The following is a 24465-nucleotide window of genomic DNA, read 5'->3' on the forward strand; positions in this document are numbered from 1 at the left end:
TTATCAAAATTGCATGGTTCTGTTCTTACTGGTAATGGGCATTATAAAAGGTATAAAAAAAGTGGTTTTTCAGAGAATGTAGATCAATGCATACTACTTTTCTTTCATTGATCGTGAGAAGGATCAGTGCATAATTATTAGTAATGATGAACTCCAATTGAAAAGCAAGCAAATATTGAAGTGTACCAGAAGTAGTCATTCTTCCAGTTTCACAATGCACCACTAGAGAAAGAAACTATTTTGAAGTTAGGGAAAGCATGAAAATATTTTACAAATCCTAATATATAATATAGGAACAAAGAGAAGCACAATTTTTTTCTATTGATTGTAGAAAGAGCAGTTCATAATGTCTGTAATGAAACTAGACAATTGAAGAACGATCTGAGTGTAAAGAGAAGCACAATTTTTTTCAATTGATTGTAGAAGGAGCAGTGCATAGTGTCTGTAATGAAACTAGAAAATTGAAGAACAATCTTTGAGTGTACCAGAAATAGGCACTCTCTTCCAGTTTCAATACCAGAGGCAACTATTTTACAGAATTCTGGCAGATGAACATGGATTTACAGAACTTATTACAAATAAAACATTATTTGAATGAAAGAATTAGCTACATTGATGGACAAATTCTTTCAATAAATGTGATCCATGATCCTGTAATTAAACCAATAACTCTTAACAATGTGATCCTTCTCCATCCATAAGGATACTTGTGTAGAGACAAATAAATCTTAGGCAAATCGTGGGGTTTCAGGGAAAAGAGTAATATCCTGAAACACTTGTAACCTGCTCTTCCTTGGTAGCTTCTTCTCCCCTACTAATGTGTCCCGGTTTTCCAAGTTTGAAGCTTTTTTTGGTGATTTTGATGTGCGAATGGCATAGGCTGATTCTGAACTCAGTTCCGGGTTGAAACACAGAGAACGCCTTGCTGTTGGATTCCTTGACAAAATGACACTCCCAGATGGATGGTATCCATCTTTCTGTTCCAATGATTCAAGCTTTTTGCTTGACCATTCAGGCTGATTCTGTGGCCAAGGACTTTGATACATTATGTTGGAGTCTTCATTTTCATCATTAAACACTTCTGCACCATTCTCACCATCAAAATTGATATATCCACTAAAGAAGTCATTCTCTTCGTTTTGTTCTTCTTCTACTATGTCTGCCCAACTCTTCTTCTCGTGTGGTTTTCCATTTCCTGAAGCAAAGTCATCGGTACCATTCTCAACCATGGCATGTGATTCTGACATAATAGATCTATGGCTACTGTCTCCTGCAGCAGATTTCTCCTTCTCAGTAAACTCCACAACTGCTTCTGTATTCAAAGTGTGCAACAAATCAGAGATTATTACTTTTGTATCTTTATTCTTTCGAATAGCAGGATCTTCCAGTGTACTTGTCCTCCACTTTTCATTGGCAGGTGAAGACAAACCACTTTCTCTTAAATTTAGCGTCCTTGTGACATGCTTTTCATTAGGAGGAGTCCCAGATGAAGGTTTAGAATCTGAATGGAAATCTCCCCTTCGATATCCATTGTTAAAGCCCCATGAACATCTTTTCGGCTTTGTGGGAACATACAGATTCAGGTGTCTTCTACCAGGATCAGGGGATTGGTACAATCTCCTCCTGGCATGAGATACATCCCCCTCAGATTTGTCAGACTGGTTTTCTGTCCTCTTAACTCTATCAGAGCTCTTTCTAACTGAGTTCTCAAAGCCTAGTGAAGAGCACTGAGGCAAACTCGTCGTCATTGAAAATGATGCATTCTCTGATGATGATGTCTCTATCTCAACTAGCATCTGAGAAGCGCGTTCAAATGATTTAACAAACGACTCGTCCATCTTTCTATTTTTTGTAGCTGTGCGTACTGCCTGGAGTAGAAACTTTGCTTCTTTGATCTTGTTCATATGCATCAAACATATTGCCAAATTGCACTGCTTGTTCCTATCAACCTCAAAAGACAATGCTCTACTGTAAAACCAAATAAGGAACTGTTACTTTTCTCTTCAAAGTAAAAAAGACAAAATATAAAGTCCATTTTTTATTGCATCTTAAAAAGCTCACCGGTAATGTTCTTCAGCAGTTTTATAGTCTTCTTTTTGCAAGTAAGCCCAGGCCAAGTTGCCCAGTATCCTACATGAATAGAGAGAAATTCAAAGTCAAGTAAAGGTACAAGGTCCATAAACTTGATGTAAAATGACAAAAGAGCACGGATGTAAAAGAAAAACCTCGATATCTCTTGCTCAGCAGTTATTTGAATCTTCTTCCCTTGAGACCTTGCTTGCTTTGTAGTCCTTCCCACAAAGGTTATGCCATCTTCAATTAGCTTCAACTTGTGATGAAGCATAGAGATCTCCTCATCAACCCTGCCCGACCTCTGTATCAACAACATACACACAACAATTATAGTCTTGAGTCTAACTAGGTGTTGAGGTGTACCAACATACGTAAAAGCATACGACAACAGTCATCATATTCCACTAGTGTATCAATATACACACGACAATAATTGACTTATTCCACTAGTTAAGGTGTACCAACATACATCCAACAAGTCAACAACAGTAATCTCATCCCACTATGTGAGGTTTAACAACATACATACACCAACAGTCTTACCCCCACTATTCAAGATTGTACCAACATACACAAGCGGTTTAAAGTTTGGTTCAGTTAACTACACAAAAAGCAACCACAAATAAAAGAGGATCCACCAGCTTTTACCTTAAACAGTTCAACCAAAATGTTGTCAAGAGAATCCTGAGAATCCGAAGGACAAAGATGACGGAAAGATCTGATAGCTTCAATTGCCTCATCTGACCTATTCAGTTGCTTCATCACCAAGGCCATATCCTTCAAAGCACTTTCAACACGATCTCCAGCATTGATGGCGGCCCAAAACAAGGAAATTGCTCTTCCCGGATCCTTATCTACTAACTGAAAATGAAAAATCAGATTGAAAGTCACTACACAAAACCAATGAAAGAAAGAAAACAAACCAATGAATCCCTTTACACTGGAAAAACACTGTGAGTCTTAATTACTTAGACCCTCGAATTCCATCATATTCATTAACAAAAAAGAAAACACCAAAGAAACAAAAGAAAATAAATGGTACAAAAACTTTCTTTCCCGCCAAAAACACCTCAGGACCAAGAAGTGAAGGAACAAGCAAGAACAGCACGTACCCCCAGAAGAAGTAGCATCCAAATTCAACAACAACAAAAAGAAGAAAAAAATATGTTACCTGAACTTGCTTGGCTTTGACATAAGGTGAGTCCCCAGAAGGAACCTTGTGAATTATATGAAAAATATCACTTTTATTCGCAGAGTTCGGTGATTTCTTTCTCTCTGAAAATGGCACACTGGGAGAGCGTGAACTTATGGTCTTCCATGGAGACGGCGGCGGCGGCGTCACGAAGCACCTCGCCGGCGAGCCTCTTTCAAACAGCATGGTGACAAGAACTTTCTTAACCAGATGAACAAGATTAAATTCTTCAACAGAAGAGAACCCCACTTCCTCTTCTTCCTTCTAGTTGAAGGGTGTGAAGGCGAAAGAAAGAAAGAGAGCCAATTTAACAGAGTGGGAAAGCACAACAGCAATGAGTGCTTCAACGATAGAAAGTGAAAGGAAAACGAAACGAGAAAAGAAAGGTGGAAGAAAAATTTGTAAAAGAGAGTAGCCGTTTTATAATTACTAGCCGTTGGGATTATTGGGCCAGTGTTTTATCTTCTGTATGTGGGCTTCACAGTTGGACCTATATTACGACTGCTTCTTCCTGTACCTCCATATGTTATTGTGTCACCCCATACAAAACATGGAAATATTTTTTTATTCTTCTTGTGTTACTTCTGTAGATTTATAACAATTTAAAAAAATATATATATGTATTTCGGATTAAATAATCTGAAAGTTAATCTCAGATTCGAAAATAACTTTCGATTATGTAATCCATAATATATTTTTTAAAAATGGTATTTTGGATTACATAATCTGGATATAGTTTTGAATTATGTAATTCAAAAACTAATTTTATATTATAAAATATTTCTGGATTATGTAATTCAAAAACTAATTTTATATTAGAAAATATTTCTAGATTATGTAATCCGAAAACTAACCACAGACTCTGAAATTATGTAATTCAAAAACTTATGACGCATCTGAAAAAAGGCTTCCGGATTATATAATCTGAAAGCTAATTACAAATTTGAAAAAAGACTTCTAGATTACATAATCCATAATATTACAGCATGAATTTTTTTTAATACAAAAATTATGGGGTGACAGAATAACGTATGGAGGTGCAGGAAGAAGTACTCCTATATAACTCTTCAACTTACCTTTAGGCCAAATTCTTCCTGCACCCTCGTGTTTTCCTTTTACACCCCATACTTTAGAAAATATCAAAACTACCCTCTCATTTTTTTTAATTCCATAATGTAGAATCCATATTTTTGGATTACAAAATTGAATGTTAATATTTGTTATTTTTATATTTTAGATTGTATAATCCAAAATACATATTTTTGTATTCCAAAATATATCACTTAGATTGCACAAGCTGAAATATGTTATTTTTTTCTAAATATATTTTGAATTTCATAATCTAAAAAGTACTTCTAAATATCAAAATATGTTATGGATTATGCAGTCGAAAATTTATTTATAAAACATAATATCTTCCAAATGATGTAATTTGAAAATTTTCTAAATTACCCAATCCAAAATACAACAACTCAAAAGTGAAATATGTTTTATCAACTTCTAGAACCTAAGTAGGGTGACAATACCAATCTAATCTTCAACAAATAAGTGTGGAAGTGCTCTCCAACACAAAAATAAGCAAAATAACATAATAGATGGTGTAACTCTCATTAAGAATAAAACAATACTAGTACTTTGCCTATGCAAAGGACTTGGTTTATTTAAATAAAATCATAATTTAAAAATAAATTATAATTTTTTAAATATAGTCATAATATCATTTCAAAGCACAATATCAAATCATGCATATAATAAGAGATGAAAATAGTTAGTGAAAGACAAAAATAGATGAAAGAATGATAATTGGAAATGGTATACCTAGAAATCAAATTGACAAAAAAATATAAAAGATCACGGATAGATCATGACAAACGGATAGACCATGTTGCAACACATGTGATTTAATTTAAAAAAATAATATATTTATTATATAAATTTATTATTTTTAAATGTTTTTAAAATAATAACAAATAATATGTATAATAATATATATGGAAATTTACTATTATATAATTTTAGAATAATAATTATATAAAAAATCAAACAAAGTAACATGTGTCATCGTAACATTACAATAACTCAAAGAAACCCATGTCGAAAAAAGCTTTAACAAAAGTATCAAAAAAATGTTAAAAGCATCTATTAGAAGAACAAACATAGACACTTTGTACAACATTATGGGTAAAAGTAGTGAAACCATTTATTGCAAAAAGCATAGCACAAATATAGGATAAGTGGGAAAGCAAGAAAATAGAGAAACCCAAAGAACGAGAAAGAGAAAACGTAAAAGTGAAGTTAAGAAAAAACCTAGATATTTTGTACCACATTTTGGATAAATGACCTAGCAGACGATTGAATCATTCTTAGTAAAAACCATAGCACAGGTATAAGATAAGTGGGAAAGCACGAAAACACAGAGAAATCCAAAGAATGAGAAAGAGAAAACGTGAAGTGAAGAAAAAACATAGACAATTTGTACAACATTTTGAATAAAAGACCTATCGGTCGATTGAACAATTCCTAACTAAAATCTTAGCATAAATATATGATAAGTGGGAAAAAAAAACCTAGAAAATGAAAAAAGTAGACTTGAAGTGAAGAAAAACCCAGAGAAGGAAAACAAGTAAAATATAAAAAAACTCAATGGTTGAGAAAATGTAAATTGGACGAGAAAGAAAATAAAAATAAAACACATGAGTGGTGTAGTCCTTCCCATAGTGTGTAGGAAGAATTTATCTACTTTCACATTACTAAATTTATTATAAAGTTCTTTTACCCCTTTAATATTAATGTATTGGATTTTATTTTGAAAAAAAAAAAAAAACAGTCCCCTACTCTCCTCTTATCCTTCTTTAAGGGAGTTATAAAAAATAGTAATTAATTTTTTTTAAAATATTTTATCCAACATGTTAATATTCTACTCTCGATCAATAAACCTGATTAATGTTAATGGAATATAGTTTTCAATAAAAACTTTTTTTTAATTATTTGAAATGATATTAATATTTTTTAAATTAATAAATAAATCCACACATAATTTATTATTAAAGTTTTTTTTTATTAAAAATTACCCATAACAATAGTTGTGACAATAACATGGGATGAATGTTGTATAGTTGTACTTGGTAGAGATGTTGAATAACACTGTATTTGAATCAAAATGGCAAGAACCAACTCATCATAATGAAGGTAATACAAAGGACCACATAGATGGTCTTTTAATGATAGTAGCAAAGCATAAATTGTAGTGACATTTTGATTATTATCATGACTTTTATTTTTTTTATGTACTCAAATTAATTTGTGTAAATCATAGTGGTGTTTATTTAATATTTTTTTCCTCGTATCCTTAACCCAATTAAGAGTATTTGTAGATAAAAATGATAATTTAAATTTTTAGGTTTGTAACACTTGTTTGCATAATTTTTTTTTTCCGATGTGACTTTAATAGTGGGATTAAATTTATTATTTATTAATACTGAGTTATATAAAGGCTTACTAAATATTATTTTTGAATTTATTACTCTTAACTTTTTGTTACAAAGTTAATCATAACTGAAAATAAAATATTTTTTCTATCAAATTCCAAACATTTTCCTGTATCGATCTCCTTCTAGTTCTTGTCCATATTTTTTTTTCTATTTTTTATTTTCTCTTTTTTGTATTGTTTATTAATTATTGTTTTTTATTTAGATTTTGATATGCATTTTGTTAGTTATCCAAATGAAATTAGACATTTACAAGTTTGAATAATTGATGAATAACTATGTTGATTTACATACCTAATAATCTTCTATCATAAATAATGTGTTCCTAAAAATGCTGTGACTTCTTTTACAAAATTAAAACCACTGGCATAAAAAAAATATTACATACCAAGAATCCCTATATTTTTTTCTAACTTAAATGCAAATAAATTTAACTAATTATTGTGATAATTAAGAAAAACAGTTAATGTTATTTTATTTTACTAAACAATATTTTTAAAAAGTTTTTTTTCTCTAAAGTTTCCAACACAAGTACACTATGTCAATAATGATAAATAGTTATTAGAGATAAAAATATCAAAATGAAAAATATTTGTGGAATGATAACTAGTAGTTGCACTTTGTTTATATATAACTATGCTTTTTTACAAGGGGTGTGGTGATCTTGTATAACCCAATTTGTTTTCAATATGTTCTTTTATGTCTATATGTGTTATTGACATTATTTTACTGGTACTAGAACATGGTGGGTCCAGGTATATCTAAAAACGTTTGACCCCTAAAATCATTATATAATATTAATAGTGTAATGAATGCATAATTAACTAATTAATTAATAAAATGAGGATGTGGTGTATAATAATGATAATGTAACAAGTAAGTAATTAATAAACAAAATATACATACAAGTGTCAGTTTATTTATAAGATTTGAGTGATTATTTTAATTGTACCAAATTAGGTTATTTCAAACTAATAATATTAATATATTATCAACTTTATCAATCCATTTTTCTGTTTTAAATATTTATCTATATACATAAATAAATATATAAATGTGAAATTATTTACAATTTAACAAAGATATGATAAAAATACAATAGAAGTAATATAATAATCCTAACAAATATTTTTATAATATATTGTCTAATATAACTCTGACATTATCTTAATAAATAAATTTATATACTTTTTCAATTTTATAAAATTAATTATTAAAATAAAATTTATTCTATATTATCACCTTCTGATATCAATGGTCAATGTGAAATAATCAAACCATCACACCTTAACAAAAATTTATAAGTGATGCTTCAATCAATTAAGCAAGGATTCAAGAAATTCTATGACTCCATTATCATAGTCGTCACTACCCTTAAGTCCACCACAGTCAGTGTCTCCGTCACATCTCTCTTCCTTATTTTCTCATTTTTCAAATCCTATAACTTATTCAATCATGTGTGCAAATCAATGTTTGGTATTCTACATTATTAAGATCAAATTGATTTAAAAAAAATATTATATTAAATTAAATATTAACTTTAAATATAGAAAAAAAGGCAAGTATACCTTATTTTTTTCTCATTAAAATGTTTTAATCTTATCTCCCATTGTATTTTTATTTTTATTGTATTTTTTATTAATTGATAAAGAGTGTAACGTATTCTAATATTTTAATTTAAGTGTAGGTTACAATACATGTACATATACAGCAGTGTATATAAGTGAAACTCTAGCAATAGTTTCATCTAAACCTAGTTCTGCCGCTTGCAAATTGGTTCTACAATCCAAGTTCATTTCTGTGCTCAACAAAATAGTGATTGGTGTGAGGAGTTGATTATTCAGAAAATATTGGAGGGACAAAGTCGTCAATTACTCTTTCTTAATACTCCTCTTCAAAGATTTTGAACTTCACACTGGTAAGGACAAAATCTTCTTTAATTAAGGCTAAGATTGGGGATAATAGTAAAAGTAGGAAACATGGTTTTTTTTTTCAGTCTTATAATAAAAAAATGACATAACATATTTTCCAACACACTATTTTGAAGATTTGTTTTATGATTTAAGACATAACAATTTTTGGGTATTTTGTACTTTTCAACAAAGTTCAACAAACAATAAATTAAAAAATGTATTACCAAAGCTTGTTTCTTAATTTATACTTTTAACTTCAATAATTTATTTACAAATTTTGTAGTCTCACAACCCTGAATTCAATATGGATTAAGATTGAAAAGCTGAGCCTGAACTTTTTTTATTCCCAATTATAATAAATTGAATAATTTTTTTACTAATATACCCTGATCTAAGTAAAAAGTCAATTCAGTCCTATTTATTTCAGAAAAATGTGATCCAATCCATCCATTAATAAATTTTTATGGATGCATATCTTATTTATTCATATAAATATTTTTAAAAAGTTAATATCAATTTTATCTTTTCAAATTCTTATTTATTTTACTTTATATAAATATTTAGCTTTTTTTTTATTCTAACCTTTATTATCTCTTTATTTTACTTAATTAGACCTATAATGAAAATATTTATATACTTTTTATACTCTTCTTTGATTTTAATATAAAGAAAGAAAGAAATATTTCTTTTAATATATATATTTTTTATTTTGTTATTTTTGTTCGATTTTTGTTTATTTATATTTTTTTATAATATTTTGAAAGAAGATTGTTTGAAAAGGAATTTTGATCATATAAAAAATGTTTAAAAATTGGATTCATTTATGATTTTCATATAATTTTCTATTTATATTTTTTGTGATGAGTAAATTAGATAATTTTAGATATGAATAAAAAAAATGAATAGTGAATAAATAGAGTGTTTCCCACATGGATTGAAGAAAAAAAAAGGAAAAGTAATGAAATATGACAATACTAGATAAAAGAACATAAGTACCATTATATTTTATCTTATTTACTAAATAATGAAATATGAATTATGTCATCATACTCACTGTTTTTTATTTTATTTTCCCTTAATCTTGTGTTCAGGTACATCTACAAATTCTCATTTAATCATGAATCCACACTCAATACTATTAGGAGGGGAAAAAAGAAAAAGAGAAGAAAGTGAAGAAAACAAAAAGGTATTCATTGAACTTTAAATTTCTGAAATTCTAACAGAAGAAATATTCTGTTATATTCATGTGTCAGCGGAAACAGTGAGAGTGACACACTTTTGTTTAGTTTCCATGAAAGTTCTAAGCTTTTGGTATTCCAAATCACATGGTCTAAAGTGAGAGTAAGAGAATAATCTTGTTCCCAAACAGCTAAAACAGTGACAATGAATATACTTATGATTATTTTTTTTAGAGAATGATAATTTGACCCTAATTCTAAATTTGTATACAATTTTTTTATCTGATGAATTTTGAAAATAAATATATAATAAAAAATAAATTTAAAATTAAAAAATATTAAATAATAATATTAAAAGTTATAATGTGATTATATAAAAAATATAAATTTGTATCTATAGATACCTTTCGGAAAGTTATACGTTTTCTGTGTCCCAAACCAAATGGTAAACTAAGAGTAAGAGTGTCCCTTTTTGGCGCTTCTTTTCTGCCACGTGTTATTTCCTTCTCTGGCAAGTTACTTGGGAAAGAAGTAGTAACCACTGTTGCTTCAAACCAGTTAAATACGCACTCACACTTATCAGTTCTCAGGCAAAGAATCTTTTGCACTACCCATTTTTCAGTGAGTTTTTTTTTGCGGTTTTGATTCTTCCGTGATGTGGAGAAGGATCTTTTTTTTGATGGAGTGTTCTTCTCTCACTGGAATTTGATGGTTATTTCAAAACGTGTTAAATACACACGCACACTTCTTAGGTAAAGAACCTTCTGCACTGCCCATTTTTCAGTGTGTGTCTTTGAGTTATGGGTTGAACTTCTATTGCGGTTTTGATTCTTCCGTAAAGTGGAGAAGGATCTTTTTTTATGGGGTGTTTTTCTTTCACTGGAATTTGATGGTTATTTCAAAACGTGTTAAATACACACCACACTTATCAGGTAAAGAACCTTCTGCACTACCCATTTTTTCAGTGAGTGTCTTTGAGTTTTGGGTTGAACTTCTTTTGCGTTTTGATTCTTCCGTGACGTGGAGAAGGATATTTTTTTATGGGGTGTTTTTCTTTCACTGGAATTTGATGGTTATTTCAAAACGTGTTAAATACACACCACACTTATCAGGTAAAGAACCTTCTGCACTACCCATTTTTTCAGTGAGTGTCTTTGAGTTTTGGGTTGAACTTCTTTTGCGTTTTGATTCTTCCGTGACGTGGAGAAGGATATTTTTTTATGGGGTGTTTTTCTTTCACTGGAATTTGAATGTAGGGTGATCAAGGAGACAAACCGACCATGGAAGAGGCACTAGAGGGGGAAATAGATGGCAACACACAGCAGCAGAACAATATTCGTGATGCTCTTCCATTTGCTAGAAGGTGTTTTTAATACACAGATGTTGCTGTTAACATTCTAATGTTGAGTGAGTGCATTGTTTAATGTATTATTGTTTTTTATTGGTTTTTGTTTTTTGAGTAGCTATCAACTTGAAGCATTGGATCATGCTTTGCGTGAGAATACCATAGTGTACTTGGAGACTGGTTCCGGCAAGACTTTGATAGCGATCATGCTTCTTCGCAGCTATGCTCATCATCTGAGAAAACCTTCTTCTTCTATTGCTGTGTTCTTGGTTCCCCAAGTTGTGTTGGTCTCTCAAGTATGTCACTTTTTCTCTGATGATGATGATGTCTTCTGCTGCAAACTTGAGATACATTATTTGTTGTGACGGATCAGTACTTTTACTTAGCCTTTTGTATTCATTGTCTTTTTAACTTGTTACTATTCATTCACTTTAGCAATCTAAAGCCGTGAGAAGGCACACAGATTTAAAAGTGGGAACATATTGGGGAGACATGGGGGTTGACTTCTGGGACGCTGCTATGTGGAAACAAGAAATGGAGAAACATGAGGTGAACATTTTTGCATTCCTATCAGGACTGAAAGATGCCCTTGTTAACCTTATGAACATGCTCTACTTATTCATAATCTGTTTGTTTGTGCCTTGTGTGGTATGTTCTTGTTTCCCCTAACTTGAAAAGATGGCTGAATGCTTATTTCTAATTTGGTAAGCACAGAGGGGTGATCACAAATCATATGTATAGACTGCATTATGGAATTAGAAGAGAAGAAAAACTGTAAAGTCAAATCTATACATGCATGTCCTAATCATGCAAATAAAAAAGTATGGTTGTTTTGAGTTTCTAAACTAAACTTGATATTTTTACATAACTAATCTCTCTTGACACCCTATACCACTTTCCATGAGAACACAATAAATACTCCATTTTCTTTATTGATTTTATTGATCAACACCTGACCACAACCTCTTTTTATTGTTACTTTTGGAATTTATTTCATATTGTCTAATTTTTGAATTTTCCTCTTTATTGGTGAAGTATGTACTGGCTTAGATCTTATAGGACAACTTAAACATAGTTTTCTGCATCTATCTTTATGTTTGACTAAATGGAATAGAAGGCAAATGCTTTCTTTTTTCTATCATCTAATCAACTTGAATATGATATTTAGTATGATGCTTCTGAATTTTTTTTTTTGTGTGCGGCATGGATGATTGGTAATTACTGTCAGTAATTCTTTTGAGTGTATAGGTTTTTGTCATGACTCCTGCAATATTGCTGAATTGCCTGAGGCATAGCTTCCTGAAACTGAATATGATTAAGGTTTTAATAATGGACGAGTGCCATCATGCTAGGGGTAAACACCCTTACGCCTGCATCATGACTGTAAGTGTTGTATCATCTCCTTCTTTTCTCTTCACTGGTTTGCATCTTTGAATTTCTTACTAATTTTTATCATGATAATATATGTGAACTCTGACTTCTTCATTAATATGTTGAAATATACGTTTAACCTTTCTAAAGTGTCCTTAAGATTCAGTCTGTGCACAGCGGCAAAGGGGGGAAATTAAACCCTCGATCACCAGTCTAGTGTACAGACTGGGTACGGTTATGTGTGGGCTGTGGTTGATTGGCGAGGCGTCACTAAAGTATCCACCTTCTTCTATGACATGAATACTAATAACAATATAAGACCATCGTCCAGTGTGGGTCAGCTATTAGTTCTATAAACAACTGTTATAAGTAGTTTGTTACAGTTATATATGTGGTGTGCACTTATCTCTAGAAACTAATGGAAAAGACATTTAGGTACATTCATAGATAGACTTGGCGGTGTTTGAAAGATTTTTTACATAACTTCCATGGACTGCTCTTGACATTAACATCAAGCACTTGTGCATGTGTTTGGTTAAGCCTATGAAAGCGGCTCATGGGTTTCTTATATGTTATTTTTTGGCTTATTTTGAATAATCTTCAATGTGACTCTTATTTGAATATTTGTGTTTTGCCAACCATCCCATTGGTTGCAATACGTTGTTGTCATAAATTGTACTAAACTTACCGTGTGAGTAATTTGATGTGGACTCTGAATTACTGCATTTTCCAAGATAATTTGAAAAAGGACTTGATGTTGTTTTTAAAAAAAGTATGCACTAGCATCACTGTGCTATCCGCAATCCCATCTAGGTTGTCTTCACGAAACAATATTAGAAGTAGCGAATTCATGGACTGACTTGTACTATCACTCTCATTCCTCAAATTTAGCCATTTCTTTTGATGAGCAAATTCAATAACATTCATAATAGCTAAAAGCTTTGCATCAAAAGCCGTGTGTCTACCAAGAGTAATACAAAAAAACCCATCATAGCAAGCTCAATGGATGTAATAAGGTGGTGTGACCTGATGCATGGCTTCTGAAAAATTGCTGTATAATCTTACCCATCATTGATCATCTTACTTTATTTCAATAGTCTCATGCTTTTTATAATTTTATTTTGTTCTGTAAGAGTTGTATCTTTTTTGTTTGAGGACAATTACAATCATGCATTGTAAGTTGATGTTTGCTTTTATTCATCTGCATCATGAGTTAGTTAGTTACCTTTTTAAGATTTGATTTCTTGCAGGATTTTTATCATCACCAATTAAATTTAGGTGTCTCTGATCTCCCTCGAATTTTTGGGATGACTGCATCTCCAATTAAGTCGAAAGGTAAACAGTTTAGAGAAAGTTTGTATCTCCTTGGATTGACAGAGTTTTTTTCTTTCTCTAATGTTGATTTCCTTTTTTCTTTTTCTATTTTAATCCAGTTGGAAATTCTGAATTATCCTGGTCAGAGAATATTCGGACACTAATTACATTAATGCATTCTAAGGTTGCCTTTTTTATTTTCTCCCTCTGTTGTACAGTTTTTTAACTTTCTTCTTTCTGTTCATGTTATTGTGTTGTTTGAGTGTTATCCACTATCTTCTTGGCGTAAATTATAAATAATTATTGTAATTAAAGATAACCATATGTATGTAGATACAGTACAGACTAGATACTATTGATTGAGCCTCCAAGTGATACGTTTTATGTGAGGAAGTATCAAAATGATTAAATTTATGCTAACTTGTTTAGTACTTTGTAGTTATTTTTAGCAGTTATTTTTCTAGTTTTTAGGAAACAATTGTGGCCATCCATGACTCAATGTATTAACATGCCTAGAGGTATTTGAACCTGTACCTATATTTGAAAGTTATTTCTTTATTTATTTGAAGAAATAAGACAATATGGAATAATTTATTCTCATGTGATTAATACTCATTTGTGTTGATGTGCTACCATATAGTCCTCCTGCTATGTATTATTTCTTTGACATCTATTTTGTAATGAAGGTATATACATGTGTAAGTGAAGCTGTCCTCGCAGAGTTCATACCATCATCAACACCAAAATTCAAGTTTTATAGGGACAAAGGAGTTGAAATTGCATTGTTTAGAGACTTAGCATTGAAAATCAGGATATTAAAAGAGCAGGTGTGTACATTTAAGGATAACAGCTTTTGATATAAACTCGAACAATAAGAAAAAGCAAAATCCCTATGTGTCAAAAATGGAACTATGAGTCTGCTCCTTTATAAGTTCTGTCTTATTATCTTTCTGTATTTGTAAGTTCAGAATCACTGTCATTTTTATTTTGTGCTACTCTCTTTATGTCAATTTATTATTTCTTGAATTTATTATTATTATTAACAATGGATATTCTGCTTCTCAGCATGTATCCACTTTAACAAGTTCAGATTTCACTCAATCAGCTGCTGAGTCTGCACAAAAAAGAATAGAAAAGATTTTTTGTGCTTTAATGTTTTGCCTGGATGAGCTTGGTGTTTGGTTGACTTTGAAGGTTCTCACGTTTCTTCTGCACATACTTTATGACTCGTGATTCTTCAAGGTTTCATAAATATAATTGATGACAGCTGTTTGTTAATGTGACAGGCTGCAGAGTCTTTATCATCAAATGAATTCGAATCATTTTCATGGGGACATTCTGGGGATAGAACTGTTAAAAACTTTATTTTGGCCTGTGTGCAGACACTGAAAACTTACTTACCATGCGGTAACTATTCTACAACCATTGAGAAACATGGTGAAATTTCAAGTATAAATCTTTTGCTTGCATTCCTAGCACTAATTAATTTTTACACAATGCTCTCTTCCTGCTCAGGTCCTCAGTGGTCTATTGGTGGCAATATTAAATCTGATGTGGAGATGGGGCTGTTGACCTCCAAAGTTTGCTGTCTTATTGACTCTCTACTTGAGTACAGGTTATAATCATGAATAGGTTTCTTTTTAAAGATTTACAATGTGGTTCTGAAATCATGTAACATGGGTTATTTTTATGGATGTTTTGGCCTCTAGGCTCTCCTTGTCCTTGTTAAGACGGTTTAAGCTTATTGGATGGTTAAATGCCTTTATGGTTGGTCGCTTGGTTAGACAGTGAAGTCTCATATTTCTCCTTTATTCTTCAGCTCTGGATAGTTGTGTTCATTGGATGGATTTAACCTTCTTAACCTGTCACAGAAATTCATTCTTCTGCTCAATTATGTCCTAACAAATAACTGGGCTAGTACTAGGTTGACTCAATATTTTGACAACTTGTAAAAAATTGGATATTTTATGCTATATGACAAAAATTCAAAGGTAGAGAACTGATGGATCTTTAGAATACTTGTACTTCTTTGAAAACAATAGTTATATGTGTTATGGAAAGTGTATAAAGTTGAAATAATGTTGAGTTTTAAAATGTTGTGTGACACCAGGTGGAGTTTGGGATAACACTAGTTTGTGGAATCTAAGCCTGTTAGTACTAGCTTTAGTTTGGGATGAGTGTTGAACACTTTACCCTGTATTGATTTTGCCACAATGATCGCATTTTGACCTAATATGTTAAACTCCATTTTTATTGTGACCTTACCTCTCAGATTTTGCACTGTGACATTATATGTTAAACTCCATTCTTATTAATCTTTTTTAGATTCATTACTCTAACTAGTTTACCTTTTGATTATATATGCAGTTCCAGTGGGATAACGCTATTGTTTTTGTTTGATTGAATATAATAAGCTTTTTTATGCCATCGTGATGATTAACTCTTTTATGCACAATTGCAGGGGTTTGACTGACATAAGATGCATAATTTTTGTGCAAAGGGTCATTACTGCCATTGTCCTTCAGGATCTATTGAATACCTTACTTCCAACAATCAATAGCTGGAAGACTAAATTCATTGCTGGACACAATTTTGGATTACAAAATCAGTCTAGGAAAAAACAAAATAAAATTGTGGAAGAATTTCAAATGGGATTGGTATGCTGATTTCTTAAACAATCCACTGTATTGTAATAGCCAAATGAAGGTCTTATCTACAATTTTTTTGAATATGCAGGTTAACATCATTGTTGCAACATCAATTCTTGAAGAGGGTTTAGATGTTCAAACCTGCAATCTAGTCATTAGATTTGATCCATCTCCTACAGTGTGTAGTTTTATACAGTCCCGAGGACGTGCCAGAATGCAAAATTCAGATTACATATTAATGGTTAACAGGTAATTCCTTTTTTACAATTCTCAGTATCATTATTGCTGTAGTACTTACACCAGTGCTAATTATCAAGCTGAGAGACACGATTACAGAGTCAAATCTGAGATAAAATTCTAAAGTCAAATCTATACAAGTTAAAGTACATTTTCCTAAACTTCTTTAATTTATTCTGAAATTGCAGTGGGGATTCAGCTACATGTTCTCGACTAGAAAAGTACCTTACTAGTGGGGATATTATGAGGAAGGAGGCATTACGTCATTCTTCCCTTCCATGTGATCCTTTAGAAGGTGATCAATTTGACGAGGAAACTTATCGTGTTGCAAGCACTGATGCCTTTGCAAATCTTAGTTCTAGCATTAGTTTGATTCACTTATATTGCTCACGGCTCCCTGCTGATGGGTTAGTTATTTCATTTCTTCCCTTATTACATGTTCGCTCTTCCTTTATTTTAGAAACCTAAGATATGCTTTTCTATGCATTATTCTGGTTGTTTTGTTTTTGTATTGTTTTTCATCATTTATCCCATCTAGATTGAACTCTCAGGTACTTTAAACCAGCTCCAAGGTGGGACAAAGAGACTGGAACATTGTATCTTCCTAAGAGCTGCCCTCTAAAGCCTATTCATGTAGAAGGTGACAACAAAATCTTAAAGAATATTGCATGCCTTGAAGCATGCAAACAACTTCACAAGATTGGAGCTCTGACAGATAATCTTGTTCCTGATATTGTCATTGAAGAAGCAGAGGTGGAGGAATTTGGTAACTCATGACTTATTCATTCTTCACCTTCTATTATTCCTTTAAACCTATTTGTTCATTTTGAATGGATTTCTCACCAAATAATTGTTGCAGGGAATGAACATTATGATGAAAACCAACCAATTTATGCCCCGTTTGGATTGGTAAATTGTGTGTCAAATAGTAGTCACACAACATACCATTGTTATTTGATGGAGTTCAGTCCAAATTTTTGCTATCATACATCTGTGCAAGATGTTTTTCTTGCCATAAGAATTAAACTTGATCCGGAAATTGGATGCATGCAATTTGATTTGGATTTTGACAGAGGTAGTGTCTCAGTAAAATTAAGATACAAAGGAACCATTAATCTTTCCTCAGATCAGGTATATGTTGTCCTTTAATTGTATTTGGCATATTCGCAAGTGTTAAGAAAAGTCTTTGTATTTATTGTTTGTTTTTGTTTTCCAGGTTCTTTTGTGTAAAAAATTTCAGGTCACTCTGCTTAGAATTCTGATAGATAATTGTATGAATAAGTTCACAACTGGTTTAGACAAATGCTTTTTGAAAGATGATCTAGAGATTGATTATCTTCTGCTTCCAGCTACTGGTAAACGTCCAAATTCAACTGTTGATTGGTTGATTGTTAATTCTGTAAATCCATCTAATATTAGGTGTAAGTATCATCAACCCCACATAAGTACAAAAAGTGGTCTAGTTTGCGCTTGTAAGCTACAAAATGCATTGGTGTGTACTTCACATGCTGGTGGCAAGGTTTATTTCTATATCACTACTGGTATAATGGAACTGGACACAAACTCGCCTATGATGGTAAGGAACGGTGAAGTTACTACATACAAGAAGTACTTTGAACAACAGTAAGTACTTATTTGTGATTGATGTTTATTCTCTTGTTGCTTAATCCACTAGAGTGTGTTATTTTTTTCTTTCCTCCGATTTTCAGTCATGGTATTCAATTGCAATTTGAACATCAGCGGCTTCTCAAAGCAAAACACAAGTTTCAAGTTAAAAATTACTCTCATGGACTGAGACAAGGAAAGGAAAGAGGTCTGACCCTTGATTTTTCAATTTGTTCATTTTATTTTGTTCCTTACTCTCTCCTTGGTGAGATTGAACCAATTATATGTTTCTATCTTTGCTGTGTCCGAATATGAATGAAAGATGTTTTTTCTTTTTCTTTTTTAATTAATACAAAAGTTTTGTTATAAACTTAATATGAATATGATTTGTATCACACTGCTTCTATTAATGAGTATTTAGTTATCAATATCATGATGCCAAACTATACTTGTTTTATGTACCCCAATAATTGCAGCTATGTTTAGTACTTGTCTTCAAATACTACCCATATATTATCCAATCTGAATCTCAACTTTATGTTTTCTGTTCTGTTTCAGAAGCAAGCCAGACCTTTGTTGAATTACCCCCAGAACTGTGCTCTATAGTAATGTCACCAATAACAGATAGTATAATTTATTCCTTCTCACTTATTCCATCAATCATGCATCGGCTTGAGTCAGTGCTCGGAGCTTTCAACTTAAAAAATATGTATTCAGATCATTGCACAAAGAATGAAATTCAAACAATCAAGGTGTGTTACAACTACTCATTGTTATATTTAGAAATTATTATATTTCCATGTTTTTTTCCAGAATTGACAATTATATATCTTTCTGTCATTTGTCCTGAATAGACATTAGATTAAAAAAATGTAGTGAAAATGGATTATTTTACTGTATGTTTTATTGTATACTTTTTATATATGTATGTGTAGAATCAATTGTGTGGAAAGCAATTGATATAGAAAGCATGCCATTCTGAATAGATAGGTAATTAATTCCTTCAGGCCTGCCCTCCCTTTACCCCCCTTTTACTTCAGCAGATACACAATGAATAGATTGAGAAGAAACTTGTCAGGATGAAATATTTTATGTTAGCATCTTTTGGTTAATTTGTATTATGTTCTCTGAATGTGTGGATTCTCTTTCTCATTTTTCTTTTCTAGCTGTCAAATATTTTAAAGATGTTTACACCAATGGTACTTGCATTTTACACTGTAGGTGTTGGAAGCAATCACCTCAAAAAGGTGCAAAGAGGCCTTTCATTATGAGTCGCTCGAGACTCTTGGTGATTCTTTTTTAAAATATGCTGCCAGTCAACAGCTGTTTAAAACCTATCAAAATCACCATGAAGGTCTTCTTAGTGTGAAGCGGGAAAAGATCATATCCAATGCTGCCCTCTGCAAGTTAGGGTGTAGTTCTGGACTTCCGGTACTCTCTCATATTTTTTATTCCATTTTTGTATCCTCCGGTCTGTTATGAATGCTGTCTTTCAGCATTTTACATATTTACACTTAAAATTTTATTGTATGTTTTTGTCTTTATTCTGCTTTAGAAGTTCTATTTCTTTAATCGTATTCTCTATGAGTAATGAAGAAGTGTTGATATATGTTCTTTTATTTTAAATTTGAATTTCAAAATAAGGGTTCAGGAGATTTAGGTTGATAAATAGAAAACAGAATATTCAATTTGATTTGATTTGATTCTCCTTTATTCTATAACATTTGGATAGTTAACATCGAGATCAGATTATTGAAATCTGGTATAGAAGATTCTTCTCTATCCTTACCTTACAGCATTAATATGCTGTGTTACAAGTATAACATTTTTTACTGAAAAACAAATCATTTGCTGTGAAAGGCAGGTGTAGCCATTTAATATTATCTTGTTTCCAATTTTATAAGTAATTTTTTGAGGACATGATAATATGTCAGCATCGCCATGCATTGCTTTTCTGTCTGACTCCATATCCACCCGTACCATTTTATACCATTATACCATGCTTTAGTGTTATTGCATGCTATTTCTACAACATATAGTTTTTTCATGTCACGTTTTCCCTTTCAGTGGGTTATTAAACTATACTGATGTGACAGTGTAGCGTGGACATTTGTTTGAGGCTTTTCTCTCTCCTTGGCTTTGTGTAACAAACTGATTCTATTAGCATGGCTGGTGCCTCCATGGGATACACATTTTCATCCTCAAACAAACTATCTTCTCTAAAAAGTACTTCATTCGTCACTCTCCCAATTGCACTGGAAATTATTCAGCTATTGATTTCCCTGCACTTGGTTACTTGTTTTCTCGGAATTATCTCCCTAAATCCAAATTCCCGTCACATATATCTACTTCCTAATCAGGATGGTGAATATTTTCTTCTTCCCATCCCTGCCTATATCTCATGAATTTCTGATAAATTGAGAATAATAAAGATCGTTTTTTTCTCCAAAAATTACAAGAACTTGGTTTCTGATACAATGACAAAAAGTAACGAGTGGTTCACTGTTTAGTTAGTTAATTAATACTGTTTTTTACTAACAGTTTGATAGAATATTATAATTGTGATTGATTGGGTGATTGTCATGTTTGTACAAGTTTTTGATATGCATCCCCCTCTAGTTAGTAAAATCACTAAAGAAGGAGTTAGTTGGTGACTGGGATGATTAGAGAGATAAAGCATGTTGCCAATTAATATGAGGAAGGGAAAGGAGTGATCATCTTATCATTTGGTAGCATTGTGGCCTTTGGGCATTATTGGGAGATTCAGACCCTCAGAGTTCTGCAAGTTAAACAGTTTTCTTGCTGTAAATCTGATCCAGTTTCTATCAGTTTTGTATTTTATCTTATCTTTGAGAAGAAAATATCTGTTTGTATACTGAAAAAGAAAGGAGTGCCGTGATCTGTTCACTAGTGGTGCAGGCACATGAGTACAGTGAAATGCTATGGTTTTTTGGGCAAAGACTAGTATGGAGAGTAAGCAGAAAAATGTTGAGTGTGTGTACAGAGAGCTAGGCTCTGGACTGGTGTGAATCTTTTTCCCCAAAGAACTATGAGCTCCTCATAGTGGAATAGAACTTGGTTTTCAGAATTGTATTGGTTAACTTTTGCTTGATCCATTCTGAGATGAATTTGTGTGGTTTTAGACTTCTGCATTACATCATGATAGGATTGCATCATCATTTTGAAACTTCAGAATTCTGAATTCCTTATTCTTTTGATTGGCAGGGCTTCATACGAAATGAGCCTTTTGATCCTAATGTCTGGATTATTCCTGGTGATAGTTCTGGAAGTTTTAAATGCACAGAGTTGGTTACCAAGGGGAAAAAGAATTATGTTTATGGAAAAAGAAAATTAAAACGGAAGATCGTTGCTGATGTTGTGGAGGCACTGATTGGCGCCTTCCTCAGCACAGGTGGTGAAAAGGCTGCATTGATGTTTATGGATTGGGTTGGAATTAAAGTGAGTTTTGATAAAATACCCTATGAGAGGCACTTTGACATTCAACCAGACAAACTGGTAAATGTGAAATTTCTAGAATCTCAATTGAAGTACTCATTTCGTGACCGTTCTCTTTTAGTGGAAGCTCTAACCCATGGTTCCTACATGCTGCCTGAAGTTCCTAGATGTTATCAGGTACATACTGTGATTAATATTCATTTATCGAAACAAGACAGTGACATTAGCGTCTATTTACTGTGTATGAATGAACTTTCATCAATTCAATAGTGACTAGCCTATCTTTTTAAGTCTAGGTGGGACCTCTGAAATAGTAATTGTACACATTCTTCATGATCAATCTTGTTTTCTCATATTCTTGATAAGTTTTTTTCTTTTATCACAATTTGTGAATGATATACTCCCTTCCTTGCAGCGATTAGAATTTCTGGGAGATTCAGTCCTTGATTATTTGATAACTTGGCATTTGTACAATAAATATCCTGGCATGTCCCCTGGTCAGTTAACTGACATGAGATCAGCTTCCGTGAATAATGATTGTTATGCATGGTGTACCATTAAGCATGGATTGCACAAGCATGTACTCCATGCCTCACAAGAACTGCATATGCATATTGCTGTCACACTTGACAATTTTGAGAAGTTGTCTTCTTCATCAACTTTTGGATACGAGTCAGAGACATCACTCCCTAAGGTTAGTTGTTGACATTTGGTTTATAGGTTCACTTGGTTATTATTGTCTAAGCATTGAGTTTATGCTAGCATATATCATTAGGGTTAGCTGTGTTGAAAGAGCTTACTGAAAGTGAACTTGACTGTATAAACAGTTAAGGGTGTATCTATTCTATAAATTTCAGTTTATAGCAAAACTCTTGAGATTTTTTCTATGGTTTGGTAGGTACTGGGAGACATTTTAGAGTCTCTAGCTGGAGCTATTCTTGTTGATTCAGGGTATGATAAGGAGGTTGTGTGGCAAAGCATCAGGCCACTCTTGGAACCCCTTGTAACACCTGAAACATTGAAGCTTCATCCTATCAGAGAGTTTTATGAATTGTGTCAGAAAAGAAACTATAGAATTATACAAAGTGTGGTATCTCGCAAAGATGGTGTGACTAATTACAAAATGGGGGTAGAAGCTGATGGAGTCATTCATGAGTATGAGTATTTAGGTTCTGCTCTTAAGGACACAGCCAAGAAGATAGTCTGCAAGAAACTTTTGAATTCCCTTAAGGAAAGAGAACATTTGTGTAAACAAGTTTGAAAAAACTGTTACTGTTGGCTGTAAAATGTTGTAATCTTAATTTATTATTTGATTCAAGTCCTGTGAGAATTAATCATCAACCCATATTGTATAGTTTTAATCTCCCTTTTTATACATGCAAAATAAGTTTTTAAGAATTGTTATTGATTTAAAAATATACTAAAGTTATAACTGTTGTTAATTTAAATTTAAAGTAATAAAATTACTATCTTATCATATTGAAAATTAAAGAAATAACAGAAATATTATTATTAATTTAAATATGTTGAAATTAATTTTATTGAATTTTTGCTAATATAAAATTAAAATTTGTAAAATATCAAATTAAAGTTATTCGAAGTTAGTAATTTATTTTTATTAATTAAAACATAACATAAAATAAACATTATTATTGTTATTAAATTTTGTAAATTTATTATCAATGATAATGTTTTAAGAAAATATTATTATTAATTTGAAGATTTTATTAATAAAAAGTTTTTTTTAGTTTATTTTTTTAATTTAAGATAGGTTAAATTAGTTGGTTAAAATGATTTTTAAACTCAAAACTATCATTAGGAGAATAGAAGATGTGAACTAATTTTACCCTGGATTTTGTAAGTAAAAAAACGTGATAAGTATTCTTTATTTGTTATTTGTTGTTAGTTTGTTGCAGTATTTTTGTTATTTGTTGTTAGTTTGTTGTAGTATTTGTGTTGGTAAAGTAATGATGAAACAAATAAGGATTTTATATAAATTGGTTAAATAGGTTACTTTGTTTAAACCTTTTTTTAACTTATATAACCGAAAAAAATACAATATAAAATGATAAAGTCATTCTAATTTTAATGTATTGTTAGGTATTTTTTCCATTTATTTCTCTACTAGTAGAAAGTGCTTCAAGTTTAAGTTCATAAATAATAGTTATTCACTTTATGTTTATGCAACATTTTGATGTTTTTATATGCTATGCACATCCTCATCATCTTTCAACATGAACAATATTAAACTTTAACATAAATTGAGGTTATTAATTCATGATTTTCATTTTCAGTTTTGATAGGATTTTCATGGCAAATAATATGATCTAATTGGTTATTAAGAAACTAACAAACTAATCTTCTGTAGGACATATATATTATGCTGATAAAAAAAAAATAAAAAAAAAAATAAAAAAATAAAATAAATATATTAAAAATAAAAAATATTGTAATCTGATATTAGCTTTATAGTTTATTTTAATATAGACTCATAACTAAAATTTATTAGATTCTATAAATATACATTAATTTCTCTTATGGTACATACAAGAACAACTGGTGCATACACATTAAAGATTGTGTATGAGTCAAAGGAACAACTTCCTAATTTTTTGAAGAATGCATGTTGAAAATATAAGTGTTTC

At 31.4% G+C, this 24465-nt stretch overlaps 2 protein-coding genes across 4 annotated transcripts; one reads left to right on the forward strand and one right to left on the reverse strand.

The window, feature by feature from the left end:
• Nucleotides 1-382: 382 nt before the first annotated feature.
• On the reverse strand, nt 383-3656 carry MS5 (Tetratricopeptide repeat (TPR)-like superfamily protein). The gene is made up of 5 exons (XM_068639964.1): nt 3245-3656; nt 2722-2934; nt 2226-2374; nt 2062-2130; nt 383-1968 (listed from the first exon to the last, which is right to left on the reverse strand). The coding sequence occupies exons 1-5, from the start codon at nt 3449-3451 to the stop codon at nt 729-731; spliced, it is 1878 nt and encodes a 625-aa protein (XP_068496065.1). The 5' UTR covers nt 3452-3656; the 3' UTR covers nt 383-728.
• A 6734-nt stretch (nt 3657-10390) lies between these two features.
• LOC137832015 (endoribonuclease Dicer homolog 2) lies at nt 10391-23138 on the forward strand. 3 transcript variants are annotated; one of them, XM_068639965.2, is made up of 23 exons: nt 10391-10596; nt 11101-11207; nt 11308-11485; nt 11625-11738; nt 12438-12572; nt 13811-13895; nt 13994-14058; nt 14561-14701; nt 14940-15068; nt 15161-15281; nt 15390-15489; nt 16336-16531; nt 16611-16771; nt 16948-17166; nt 17311-17525; nt 17619-17890; nt 17976-18382; nt 18469-18572; nt 18923-19116; nt 19586-19795; nt 21590-21997; nt 22236-22514; nt 22719-23138. In XM_068639965.2, the coding sequence occupies exons 2-23, from the start codon at nt 11125-11127 to the stop codon at nt 23079-23081; spliced, it is 4179 nt and encodes a 1392-aa protein (XP_068496066.1). In that variant the 5' UTR covers nt 10391-10596; nt 11101-11124; the 3' UTR covers nt 23082-23138. The 3 variants fall into 3 exon arrangements, with proteins under 3 accessions (XP_068496066.1, XP_090160295.1, XP_090160296.1); XM_090304169.1 differs by having other exon boundaries at nt 15161-15489; XM_090304170.1 differs by lacking the exon at nt 10391-10596 and adding an exon at nt 10817-10956 and having other exon boundaries at nt 15161-15489.
• The last annotated feature ends 1327 nt before the right edge of the window (nt 23139-24465 follow it).

The sequence above is a fragment of the Phaseolus vulgaris genome, chromosome 6 (assembly GCF_051622355.1).
Source record: "Phaseolus vulgaris cultivar YP4 chromosome 6, ASM5162235v1, whole genome shotgun sequence".
NCBI classification, from domain to species: Eukaryota; Viridiplantae; Streptophyta; class Magnoliopsida; order Fabales; family Fabaceae; genus Phaseolus; species Phaseolus vulgaris.